At 32.6% G+C, this 13,774-nt stretch overlaps 2 protein-coding genes across 2 annotated transcripts; both read right to left on the bottom strand.

Annotated features, from left to right (window-relative positions):
• Nucleotides 1-1,441: 1,441 nt before the first annotated feature.
• On the bottom strand, nucleotides 1,442-5,031 carry LOC108221826 (serpin-ZX-like). The gene is made up of 2 exons (XM_017395681.1): nucleotides 4,594-5,031; nucleotides 1,442-2,209 (listed from the first exon to the last, which is right to left on the bottom strand). The coding sequence occupies exons 1-2, from the start codon at nucleotides 5,029-5,031 to the stop codon at nucleotides 1,442-1,444; spliced, it is 1,206 nt and encodes a 401-aa protein (XP_017251170.1).
• A 1,020-nt stretch (nucleotides 5,032-6,051) lies between these two features.
• LOC108222586 (serpin-ZX-like) lies at nucleotides 6,052-9,845 on the bottom strand. The gene is made up of 2 exons (XM_017396487.1): nucleotides 9,087-9,845; nucleotides 6,052-6,837 (listed from the first exon to the last, which is right to left on the bottom strand). The coding sequence occupies exons 1-2, from the start codon at nucleotides 9,522-9,524 to the stop codon at nucleotides 6,058-6,060; spliced, it is 1,218 nt and encodes a 405-aa protein (XP_017251976.1). The 5' UTR covers nucleotides 9,525-9,845; the 3' UTR covers nucleotides 6,052-6,057.
• Between the last annotated feature and the right edge of the window lie 3,929 nt (nucleotides 9,846-13,774).

A 13,774-nucleotide genomic window follows, 5' to 3' on the forward strand; every position in this document is an offset into this window, starting at 1 on the left:
TATGAATTTGACTAATAATATTAATATAAACTTTTTATTTATTTGAATCCTGAAACATGGTAGGTATCTTATAGAATTGCTTCATAAATTAAAATATTTTGCTTCGTAAATTAAATTATCTGAGATTTAAAAGTTAAAATGAGTAATTTTATTGGCAATATAATTTTATTGGTGGGATAACCGTTACATCACAAATTCCTAATCAATAAGAATGTCTTTTCATAGTAGTGTAATAGTTATTATTAACAAAAAGATATGTAATGATAACCAAATTAAATTCGTTTCTTGTATTAGATTGTTTGAATTTTAAATATTAAACCGAATAGTTTTATTGGCAATGTAATAGTAATGTTTGTGTGATAATAATTTACATTAACAAATCCTGATCTACATGAAAGTCTTTTCTTAGTAATATAGTAATAATTATAAAAAAAATTATATGTTTGATAACCAAATTTTGGTATTTTGGTATCAATGTGGACTACTTATTTACTGCAATTCTGAAATATAATAGAAAATTTATAGAGCTGTTTTAAAATTAAATTATATGTGTTATGAAATTTAAAAGAAATAATTTTGTTAAAAATGTAATTATGTTGGTGGGGAACCGGGACGTCGTGACTCGTGATCATGAAAAAGTCTTGTCATAATAGTCTTGTCATAAATAGTATAATAATTTTTATTAAATAAAAAATTATATGAAGATAAACGAATTAGAGTTGTTTTATAAATTAAATTAATTGATTTTCAAAAATTAAAACGAATATTATTATCTGTAATAATAAATTTATTAGCTAATTTCAACATAATGTCGAATTTAGCTATTTTTTAAAAGGGCATCAAAATTAATTGATCAGTCGAAGTTAACCAAATTGTAGAAAATAGTTAAATAAGAGTGTTGAAAATAGATATATAATAGCTTCGAAAATAACCAATCAGTCACAAGAATAACCATATGCAAGATACAGTACAACAATACAGGATGCAATCTTTAAGGTACAGCAATACAAGATATACATATATTATATATATATATCTAGAAACAACAAGCTGATCTTTCTTTAGAAAAATCAACAAACTAGCTAGAGAATTATCATAATGCTGTGTGCACAGCCAGTGGCGGACCCAGGAATAAATGTCATTGGGGGCACAACAATTTTTTTTAAAACAAGATATAATAAAATAAAAGATATATTAAATGGCTTGAAATAATTTGAGTAAAAGATGTGCATATACGTTGTAGACATAAAACAAGTTATAAAGTCGAGAGAGCTTGGCTACTTTTCTTTCATTCATGCTTATACAGTTATCCATTAGCATAAACTTGCAAGGGCAGTAGCTAAGTTATCTCAAATATAAGTTTGGGCCAGAAGTTCACTGGGGGCCCATGCCCCCACTACATTGACTGTAGGTCCGCCACTGCGCACAGCAGGTCAGATGGCTAGAGGATTAAGAACTTGTCCAACAAACAGCACAACTCCAGTATACTGTCTTCTCGGATAATAAACAGAAAAGGGTGGTCCGCAACAAAGTCAATTGAAAGAGGAGGAACTTTGGCTGGAGGCATTGCAACACTGGTACAAGGGGAAGCTTCTGTGCCTTCTTCATCAATCTGAATGGATGATTTCTGAAGTATGTTTGAAACATTTAGCAGCTCATTCCTCTTAGAGTCCATCATGGTATTAAGTCCTCCGGGAATAAAAGGTTCCCTCAATCCAAATTCTTTTAAAGCCTCAGTTGCATCGAATCCAAATGACACTTTAAATTTGGGAACCCGGTACTTGCCAAGTACCTCAGAGAGGTCTGGAATGTCCAGGTGCTCAAGGAATCCTGTCCCCGTGGCAAGTTTATCGACCAATGATGGCAGCCCATCTTTAGCATCTGGAAGAAGGATGTACATGGATATCAGCTGGCATGTATCGTAGGGAGGTTTCAAAACCTTAAACCCGTCACAGACATTAATGAATGCTTGGTTCATGTAGTAGGACATGAAGGAAACTTGAACCTTCTCATCATTCAGCAGGTGGAAGTCAAAAGTGTCTGTCATCCAGTCACTGAAAGGAACAGCCCATGATGCTTTGAAATAGATTGCGTTGGCAAACACAATCTTACTTTGCTCGTCGAATTGATCAGGAGGAACAGTGTCCTTAACAAGGCCATTCGTTTCGTTCTGGATCCAGGAGTTCACATTATTGGTCGCGTCGCTTGCCTGTGCACAAAGAACAGGTAACACAATTATTATGATTTTAATCAAAGATGGTAACACATTTACCTAAACAAGATATATATATAGATGTATACACATTAAAAGAACAAAAAAAAATACAACCTAATTAAGGAGTAACTTGCGATATAGTTGGCAAAGACAAAGAGAATTCCAGCCTGATTTCATGAATATTTTTTCCCTTAATATAAGAGCTGATTTCAATGACAGTAGAATGAACGGACAATAAATTTTACCATTCATGAGGATTAACATGGCAATCCATTCAAAACCATCCCCATACTCAGTCACTTCTGTGAACTCTCCAAAACCTAACTTTCCAAATCTAATTTTCTCCTGAATCCAGACTCAAACCCATCTTTTTAATGTGAACAAAACTCACAGTTGTCACAGGGCTCGTCGCGCAATCTTTTTTGGATGACCTAGTAATTTGTGCTGACTTGCCCGGATTTTCTAAAACCCTAATTTTTGATCTGAAAATTGTTGTCAGCTGAGGATAGAGGAGATAGGATGAAAGAAATACCTAGCCAAATGATCAACCCTAACACCCTAGCATTGAACTGGACAGGTTTTGAACTCTAGATCAGAAATACCTAGCTAGATCAGCAATCCTAACACCATAGCATTGAACTGGACAGAGGTTTTAAACTCTAGATCATGGATTCTAGGAAGAGCAAGCTGCTTACGGACAGGGACAGGATCCTAGAAACAGATCCTGCACAATGAAATATTTGTTTGCAAGAGCTCTAGTTTGATAAAAAAAAAGTTGGAGGCTAAAGAATATCATTTGTTTCCCAAAAAATTATTCTTTGTCAGAACTTTGAATACTCGTTGGAAGTAAAGAAAATTTCACTATATATTTTCCCCAATACATATAGACTATGTGCTCCCGAGTTTAGAAAAGAAAAGAGTGGAAAAGTAGTTATTCTCTTTAAAATTAGTTTTCTTTTTCTTTCCTTCTAAGAATTAACTCAAGAACCCGTTCAAGAAACAACACCTTTCTCTTTCTAATCTTTAATTTCAAATTAAATAAGATCAGGAACATGATAAGTAGGGACAACAATCGGTCGATCGGTACGGTTCGGTTTTGACGAAAACCGAATAGTATTTTTTTAAAACCAAACCCGAATCGAACCGAATTGAAACCCAAAGTTCAAAAACCAAATTCGAACCACCGGTTTTCGGTTGGGTTCGGTTTAAACCGGGTTAATAGGCAAAAAGATCACTAAACGGCGCAGTGATCTAAATGCAAGTTTTTATTAGTTCAGTTGACTGCAAGTTAAATCGAGTTCTGTGATCCGTTTGCAAACTTTTTGAGTTCAGTGACGACCCAACTGCAAGTTGGCCATGAGTTTAGTGATCTTTTTGCCTATTAACCCGTTTAAACTGAAAATCGAAAATTATATAAAAAAATAAAAACTATATCCTTAAATATTTGTATCTATCTCTTCTCCGATTCACTTAAAAATTACATGTAAATTATAAAATTGAATAAAATAATATTTTGAAAGTCAAAATATAAAAATTTCATTTTATAAAAAAAAAGGACAGAAAATTATAATACTGAAAACACTAGCATTTAATTAATTTCTTCTATATGACTGATTTAAAATAAGGTGTGATGAAAAAAGATTGCAATACAATTATTCTTTCATTACATATCTTATAATCTCAAAGATAATGACCATTTTTGTATAATATTATATGAATATTATATAGGCATACGATATATTTATTATATCATGTTCGGTCGGGTTTCGGTTTGATTCGGATTCGAATCGGGTTTGGTTAATCGGGTCGGGGGTTTTGGTTCGGCTGTTCTAAAAATCAAACCTGAATCAAAATCAATCTGTTTATAAAAATAAAAATCAAACCCATAACCGTACCATAAAAATCGGGTTTTGTAAAAATCATATGAATCAATTCGGTTGGATATCCGTCGGTTCGGAAAATTTTGCCATCATCCTTGATAAGGTATGATACATCTTGCAATCTAAGTTGGCGGACGTGGAATGAACAATTCATGTTGAACTGTTACATTTTCAATCCAATTGAAGTTCATCAGGTAAGACCACATGTATTTAGCCTGAATTTTCACTACAATATAAGCTATTAGATCACAGAATTGGCATAGATATGATAGCAATTACGATAATCCCTCATTATTGTGTCTATACTAAACATCAAAGACCCAATTCAAGCAAATAAATCTAATGGCCGTCATCCTTAGATCTAGCAAGTCTGATACATATTATTCATAAGTTCTATTTACAAAAACATTTGGAAATGAACAAATCAACTTCACAATTGCGAAATTTATGATATAAATAGCAGATCAAGAAGCAATAAAACAAACAAATTAAACTCACCTGGTTCTGAAAATCAACAACATGAGACACAGCCTTGTACACCGAATCCGCCACCTCTCGAAAAAAAGGCTTAAACGACACAGATCTATCAGTCCAGACCCCATTGGCTAATGACAAGCTAGCCGGCCCCTCAAAAACATTCTGAACAACGTGAGATGCAAGTGCATTAAGCTCCTGCGTGCTGTCAACTTTGAGGAAGGACAAAAGCTGGTAATTTAATGCGTGCCCTTCTGAACCAGCCGCAATTAAAGCAAGAACAAGTTGCACCGAAATGGGAGAAAATACAACGTTAGAATGGCTGCCCTTTCGCAGGATGTGCTTTGCGAGGACCAGTGCAACATCTGTTTGGTTCCTGATGATCTTCTCTACATCGTAAATTGGTGTGAATTTTGTTGGATTACTTGATTTTCTTTGCCTCTTCCTAAAAGACTGCTCCATTGTAATTATCGATGAGAAATGTGGAACCCTAACTCGATCGGGATTTGTAGATAGTACTGGACAGCACTCAGTAGTGAGTGCCAAACATTAATGCAGTGTTGAGCTGAATTAAGGGTTCAGATTATCCTAGTTGGCAACTTATGAGCCCTTGGATATTTTCATTTGCTAGAGATTGTTGTAAACGGTATGTCTGACGAAATAGATCTAGATTGTTGACTTAGAAGAATAATAAAAGATATTTTATAATATATTTCTTAATTATTTTCAAAGATATGATTAATTTAAATTTCAAATAAAAAATTCTTTAACGAATTATTTTTGAAAAATTCAATTGTTAACGTTTACCACCCAAAATTTTATTAATTTCAGTTTTCCTTAAGATTTCTTCTAAATTTGATTTCATATTGGGACCGTTGTATTTCTTGTTGTACTTTTTAGTTAACACAAAATTAATATTAAAAAATATAAAAATGAATTTCACCATATATAATCTGGAATTTTTTTTAATGTTTAGAAGTAGGAAACTAAAATTTGAAAACAAAAACTTAAAAACAGAATTTTTACCATACATGCATGAAAATTATATTTTTGAAAAATGTGTTCGTGATAGAACTCCACAAAATTATAAAATTTTGAATTCCACCTTTAACTCAAAGTAATATGGATTTCACATAACTGAAAATGATATAAATTATAAATTCCACTTTTAATAGACATATTTCATTTCAAATAAAATAATTATTTAAATATATACACTCTACATAAAATTGAAAATTCCACTTTCAACTCAAAATTATATAAACAAGATAAATAATAGCTTCGAAAATAACCAATCAGTCACAAGAATAACCATATGCAAGACACAGCAAATGGATTATCAAAAGGGATTGAGTTTCCAAGGAGCAATACAATATGCAATCTTTAAAGTACAACAATACAAGATACACATAGCATCTATTTCACTACATATATTTTAGAAACAACAAACTAGCTAGAGAATTATCATAATGCTGTGTGCACAGCAGGTCAGATGGCTAGAGGATTAAGAACTTGTCCAACAAACAGCACAACTCCAGTACTGTCTTCTCGGATGATAAAGAGAAAAGGGTGGTCCGCAACAAAGTCAATTGAAAGAGGAGGAACATTGGCTGGAGGCATTGCAACACTGGTACAAGGGGAAGCTTCTGTGCCTTCTTCATCAATCTGAATGGATGATTTCTGAAGTATGTTTGAAACATATAGCAGCTCATTCCTCTTAGAGTCCATCATCGTATACGTATTAAGTCCTCCCGGAATAAAAGGTTCCCTCAATCCAAATTCCTTTAAAGCCTCAGTTGCATCGAATCCAAATGACACTTTAAATTTGGGAACCCGGTACTTGCCACGTACCTCAGAGAGGTCTGGAATGTCCAGGTGCTCAAGGAATCCTGTCCCCGTGGCAAGTTTATCGACCAATGATGGCAGCCCGTCTTTAGCATCTGGAAGAAGGATGTACATGGATATCAGCTGGCATGTATCGTAGGGAAGTTTCAAAACCTTAAACCCGTCACAGACATTAATGAATGCTTGCTTCATGTAGTAGGACATGAAGGAAACTTGAACCTTCTCATCATTCAGCAGGTGGAAGTCCAAAGTGTCTGTCATCCAGTCACTGAAAGGAACAGCCCATGATCCTTTGAAATAGATTGCATTGGCAAACACAATCTTACTTTGCTCGTCGAATTGATCAGGAGGAACAGTGTCCTTAACAAGGCCATTCGTTTTGTTCTGGATCCAGGAGTTCACATTACTGGTCACGTCGCTTGCCTGTGCACAAAGAACAGGTAACGCAATTACGTACTATGATTTTAAGCAAAGATGGTAACACATTTACCTGAACAAGATATAGATGTATACACATTAAAAGAACAAAAAAAAATACAACCTAATTAAGGAGTAACTTGCGATATAGTGGGCAAAGACAAAGAGAAATCCAGCCTGATTTCATGAATATTTTATACCTTAATATAAGAGCTGATAGCATTTCAATGACAGTAGAATGGACGGACAATAAATTTTACCAAAGATAAATTCCCAAAGATAATTACCATTCATGAGGATTAACATGGCAATCCATTCAAAACCATCCCCATACTCAGTCACTTTTGTGAACTCTCCAAAACCTGACTTTCCAAATCTAATTTTCTCCTGAATCCAGACTCAAACCCATCTTTTTAATGTGAACAAAACTCACAGTTGTCACAGGACTCCTCGCGCAATCTTTTTTATATGACCTAGTAATTTGTGCTGACTTGCCCGGATTTTCTAAAACCCTAATTTTCGATCTGAAAATTGTTGTCAGCTGAGGATAGAGGAGATAGGATGAAAGAAATACCTAGCCAAATCAGCAAACCTGACACCCTAGCATTGAACTGGACAGGTTTTGAACTCTAGATCAGAAATACCTAGCTAGATCAGCAATCCTAACACCATAGCATTGAACTGGAGAGGTTTTAAACTCGATCTAGATCATGGATTCTAGGAAGAGCAAGCTGCTTAAGAACAGGGACAGGATCCTAGAAACAGATCCTGCACAATGAAATATCTGTTTGCAAGAGCTCTAGTTTGATAAAAAAAAGTTGGAGGCTAAAGAATATCATTTGTTTCCCAAAAAATTATTCTTTGTTAGAACTTTAAATACTCGTTGGAAGTAAAGAAAATTTCACTATATATTTTCCCCAATACATATAGACTATGTGCTCCCGAGTTCAGAAAAGAAAAAAGTGGAAAAGTAGTTATTCTCTTTGAAATTAGTTTTCTTTTTCTTTCCTTCTAAGAATTAACTCTGAACCGGTTCAAGAAACAACACCTTTCTCTTTCTAATCTTTTCTTTCAAATTAAATAAGATCAGTAACATTTAGCAAAAAAAGATAAAAATAAATAAGATCAGTAACATGATAAGTAGGGATGGCAATCGGTCGATCGGTGCGGTTCGGTTGTGACGAAAACCGAATAGTATTATTCAAAACCAAACCCGAACCAAACCGAATTAAAATCCGAAGTTCAAAATCCATATCCGAACCACCGGTTTTCGGTTGGGTTCGGTTTAAACCGAAAACCGAAAATTATATAAAAAAATAAAAACTATATCCTTAAACATTTGTATATATCTCTTCTCTGATTCACTTAAAAATTACATGTAAATTATAAAATTGAATAAAACAATATTTTGAAAGTCAAAATATAGAAATTTCATTTTTTTTAAAAACAGAAAATTATAATACTGAAAATCCTAGCAATTAATTAATTTGTTCTATATGACTGATTTAAAATAATGTGTGATGAAAAAAGATTGCAATACAATTATTCTTTCGTTACATATCTTATAATCTCAAAGATGATGACCATTTTTGTATAATGTTATATGAATATTATATAGGCATACTATATATTTATAATATCATGTTCGGTTGGGTTTCGGTTTGGTTCGGATTCAAATCGGGTCGGGTTTTGGTTCGGCTGGCCTAAAAATCAAACCCGAACCAAAACTGATCAATCTATTTTTAAAAATAAAAGCCAAACCCATAACCGTACCATAAAAATCGGGTTTGGTAAAAATCATATGAATCAATTCGGTCGGATATCCGTCAGTTCGGAAAATTTTGTCATCCTTGATAAGGTATGACGATACATCTTGCAACCTAAGTTGGCGGACGTGGAATGAACAATTCATGTTGAACTGTTACATTTTCAATCCAATTGAAATTCATCAGGTAAGACCACATGTATTTAGCCTGAATTTGCACTACAATATAAGCTATTAGATCACAGAATTGGCATAGATATGATAGCAACTACGATAATCCCTCATTATTGTCTCTATACTAAACATCAAAGACCCAATTCAAGCAAATAAATCTAATGGCCGCCATCCTTAGATCTAGCAAGCCTGGTACATATTAGTCATAAGTTCTATTTACAAAAACATCTGGAAATGACCAAATCAACTTCACAATTGCGGAATTTATGATATGAAATAGCAGATCTAGAACCAATAAAAACAATCAAACACTGACCTGGTTCCGAAAATCAACAACATGAGACACAACCTTGTACACCGAATCCGCCACCTCTCGGAAAAAAGGCTTAAACGATACAGATCTATCAGTCCAGACCCCATTTGCTAATGACAAGCTAGCCGGCCCCTCAAAAACATTCTGAACAACGTGAGATGCAAGTGCATTAAGCTCCTGCGTGCTGTCAACTTTGAGGAAGGACAAAAGCTGGTAATTTAATGCGTGCCCTTCCGAACCAGCCGCAATTAAAGCAAGAACAAGTTGCACCGAAATGGGAGAAAATACAACGTTAGAATGGCTGCCCTTTCGCAGGATGTGCTTTGCGAGGACCAGTGCAACATCTGTTTGGTTCGTGATGATCTTCTCTACATCGTAAATTGGTGTGAATTTTATTGGATTAGTTGATTTTCTTTGCCTCTTCCAAAAAGACTGCTCCATTTTTGAAAGTCGATGAGAAATGTGGAACCCTAACTCGACCGGGGGATTTGTAGATAGTACTGGACAGCACTCAGTAGTGAGTGCCAAAAATCAATGCAGTGTTGAGCTGAATTAAGGGTTCAGATTATCCTCGTTGGCAACTTACCAGCCCTTGGATATTCATATGTTAGAGATGGGTATGTCTGAGATTAAAAGTTATTTTACAGCATATTTTTTTAATAATTTTCAAAGATATGATTTGCTAAAATTCCAAATAAAAACTTCTTTAATGAATTCTTTTTTGAAAATTCAATTGTTAACATTTAGCATCCAAAATTTATTAATTTCAGTTTTCTTTAAGATTTCTTCTAAATTTGATTTCATATTGCAAAACAGTTATATTTCTTGTTTTACTTTTAAATAACACAAATTTAATATCAAACAAAAATAAAATTGAATTTCATCTTTATATAATCTAGAATTATATTTTAATTTTTAGAAGTAGCAAACTAAAATTTGAAAACAAAAACTTAAAAACGATATTTTTACCATACACATATAAAAAATTAAAGATTACATTTATAAAAAATGTGCTCATGATAAAACTCCAGAAAATTATAAAATTTTAAATTCTACTTTTAACTCAAAATTATATATATTCTACATAAAATTTAAAATACTCTAAAATAACATATATTCTACATAAAATTTAAAATAATATATTTGTTTAATAAATTATTAAACTCATTCGGTCAATAATTTTTTCTCCTCTTAAGCTTTTCAATTTATGATCGAAGTAATTATAATGTCCGGAAAAAAAAACTCATCTTTAATCTTTATGAAATAAAAATTTAGAACTGTAAAATTTTCAGGTACATTTTTTACATATAATATATATGTATATATTTAAATCATAAAATATAATTATTAGAATAAATAAATATAGATACTTTAACATTTATCAATAAAAAGATTATCTCAAAAAATGAATATGTCTTCTTACTTTCAAATATAATTTATATTTAAGAGTAAAAATAAAAATATTTCAAAATTATAAACACCAGTATACCATAATAAATATTTAAAATCTAAACCACCGGGAAATACTTCAAAATAAATATATAGACACACGCGCATACTACGATAAATACTGAAAATTTGAGCACCCCAGATCATCGACCATGACAATACTCAGCAGTTAGCAATCAGCAGCACTGAACTGCGGCTCTTTTGAAACGAGCGTGTACTACTAACTAGTCTCAGGTTTGGAGTTGAAATCTGTTTGGGGTGTACGAGGTTGTTCGATCCTGTCTGAAACTCTGAATGGGCAACTCTAATTTCAATTAATAAAAATGTGTATGAAATATTAAAAAATTATTTTTGTGATTCAGTCGGTCATAGGGTCACTTCGGGTTGGGGATCGCTATAACCGGCCCCGATCCCCGAATCCTAACCCAATCCCCATCCCCGGCCCGATCCTCATCGGGGATTATTTTTCGATCCCCATCCCGGGCCCGATCGGGATTCGGGGATTTTTAATTTAAACCAAAATTTCTAATTAAATACTTAAATTCATAATTATGATTAGTTTTTAATATGTCTTACCTCATTATTTTAATTTATCTTCAATGATTTAATTATGACCTTTTTAATTTTAAGACTTATTTTAATAAAATTAAATATTAACATTTATTTCAATAAATTTGATTATATTAAATAGATAATTATAATTATATACTTATATATAATAAGCGTAAGGGAGATAATTTGGTCGCATGGTCCTATGGTCCAAAAGCTTATCATCCGTTGGATCGTATATTGAACAAATAAGCACCGTTAGATTAGAACAAAATTAAATTCTGTTCTATAAGGAAACTGACATCTACTTGCATGTTTATAATTCTTTTTCCGAATCCAAAACAAATTCTGTCTTTCATGTGTTTTTGGTTTTTTTAATCCAAAATAAATATTTCCTACAAATTTTAATTATAGAATCGTATAAATCACACCGTCAAAAAATTATTTTTATCCATCGGATCCTATATTGAACAAATAAGCACCGTTAGATTATAACAAAATTAACTTGTGTTCCATAAGACAACTGATATCTACTTACATGTTTATAATTCCTTTTCTAAATCCAAAACAAATTCTGTATTTCACGTGTTTATGATTTTTTTAATCCAAAATAAATATTTTCTACCAATTTTATTTGTAAAATCATATAAATCGCACCGTCACAAAATTATATTTATCTAATATATTTCAAAATTAATAAGCCCGATTTATGTGAGGAACGAATACAAAAACTTTTTCTTAATCCAAAGCAAATTCTACCATCTTATTGCATGTTTATGATTCATCTTCTTAATTCAAAACAAATTGTGTTTATCAATTTTAATCTCGATCCATAAAAAATTTTAGAAAAATATTTAAATCACATTATAATAATTCTAATATAAAATAAATTTATAAATATAATCTAATAGGAGTTGGAGTCAAATATTCTACTTAAAATAATTTAAAATTTGATAGAAAGAATTTAATACATTGGCATGATACATAAAATTTTAATTTATTATTATTTTTTTTGAATGTTTTAATTTATTATTTATAATTAAATTTTTTCACACCATTTAAAATATATTTAAAAAGTTTATAAATAATTAAAAAGCTCCCGTGCCTTGCACGGGCTATAAGCTAGTATATATAATATATAAACAAGTGATGACTAAAGTTGCACCTAAAAAGGTATATAAACATATTAATAAATAATTATAATATATATATATATATATATATGTATATAATATAATATAATATAATAATCGGGTCGGGGATCGGGCCGACAATCGGGGAAATCGGGTCGGGGATTGGGGATCGGGCCGGGGAAATGTGAAAAACCATACCCGACCCGATCCCCGATATTTTTTTAAAATCGTCCCCGTTCCCCGGCCCGTACCCGAAAAAATACCCGAATCCCCGCACCATTCGGTGCGGGGATCGGGTCGGGATCGGGCGGGTCGGGATTAATGCCCATCTCTAGTCTCGGTTGAATGGTGCGGGGATCGGGTCGGGATCGGGCGGGTCGGGATTAATGCCCATCTCTAGTCTCGGTACCATAATATCGTAAAACAAACCCTGATGAAAATCTAAAACATGGAATTTGGGCTGGTGTGATGATCCCCAATGGGCTTTCGATCTTGTTGCACTAGCAGATTACAACCCAAAATTTGAGTTTTGGGCTTTTTATCGCATGTTGAATCATTGGACTGGGCTCAGACTCAGACTGTCAGACAATTCTAGTTATGAACCATGTTAGAGGAACTATGAATGAATAAATAGGGATGCATCAATGTGAACAATAAACGGGTTTAATTCGAAATCACTCGCCCACTCAGATCATTATTCCCTTTCTTTTCTGAAATATTTTAGTGAGCTAAGTCACCTTTATGAAAAACAAATACCTAAATAATTCATTCATTTCATATCATATTTAAAAAAATTCTCTCATAAAATAATACTTTAATGAATTTTTATGAGATTTTATTTTAATTCTGTGCAGAATCAAATTTTAGGCGCCGTTTGGGTGAACTTAAAATGAGTGCTTCTTGCTTAAAATAAATAAGTGGAGTAGAAGTTAGAACCAAGATGAGACTTATAAGTGATTAAAGTGTTTGGGAAATAAGTAGAAGCCCTGAAACAAAAGTTAGCATTCCTAACTTTTCATAAGTGCTTCTTGACTTATTACACAAACGGTACGAATAAGTACTGCTAACTTATAATACAGAAGCTGGACTTAAAAGTCCTAAACAAACACACACTTAATATCACTGGTTAAAATATGTAAATTATTTACTAAAAGTATATATTAAATTTTAAATTAAATATACACCTAAAGTTTGACATGACTTTACTGCTCAGTTAATACGAATTTGAATGATAAGTCATTCATGAGACTGAGTGAGTAATAAAACCAGGAGAAAACAAGACTATTGGCGTGACCGGGAATGGTAGTGTAATGATAAATGATCATGTGCGATTATTACATATATGTTCATTGTGCTTCCCATGAGCAGCATTGTAGACGCCACCTTAACTTTGCACGCGGGTAAGATTGTTTCCTTCAAACTCTCCTTCACTCTATTAATCATTGCTCTTCAGTCTCTCCCACACTCATAAATTCAACCGAATTATATTCAAATTTTGAAAAATATACGATATATGTCAATAAACAAACATTGAATTCGATACTCGATATAAAAATGTTC

This window comes from Daucus carota, chromosome 5 (assembly GCF_001625215.2).
Source record: "Daucus carota subsp. sativus chromosome 5, DH1 v3.0, whole genome shotgun sequence".
NCBI lineage: Eukaryota > Viridiplantae > Streptophyta > Magnoliopsida > Apiales > Apiaceae > Daucus > Daucus carota.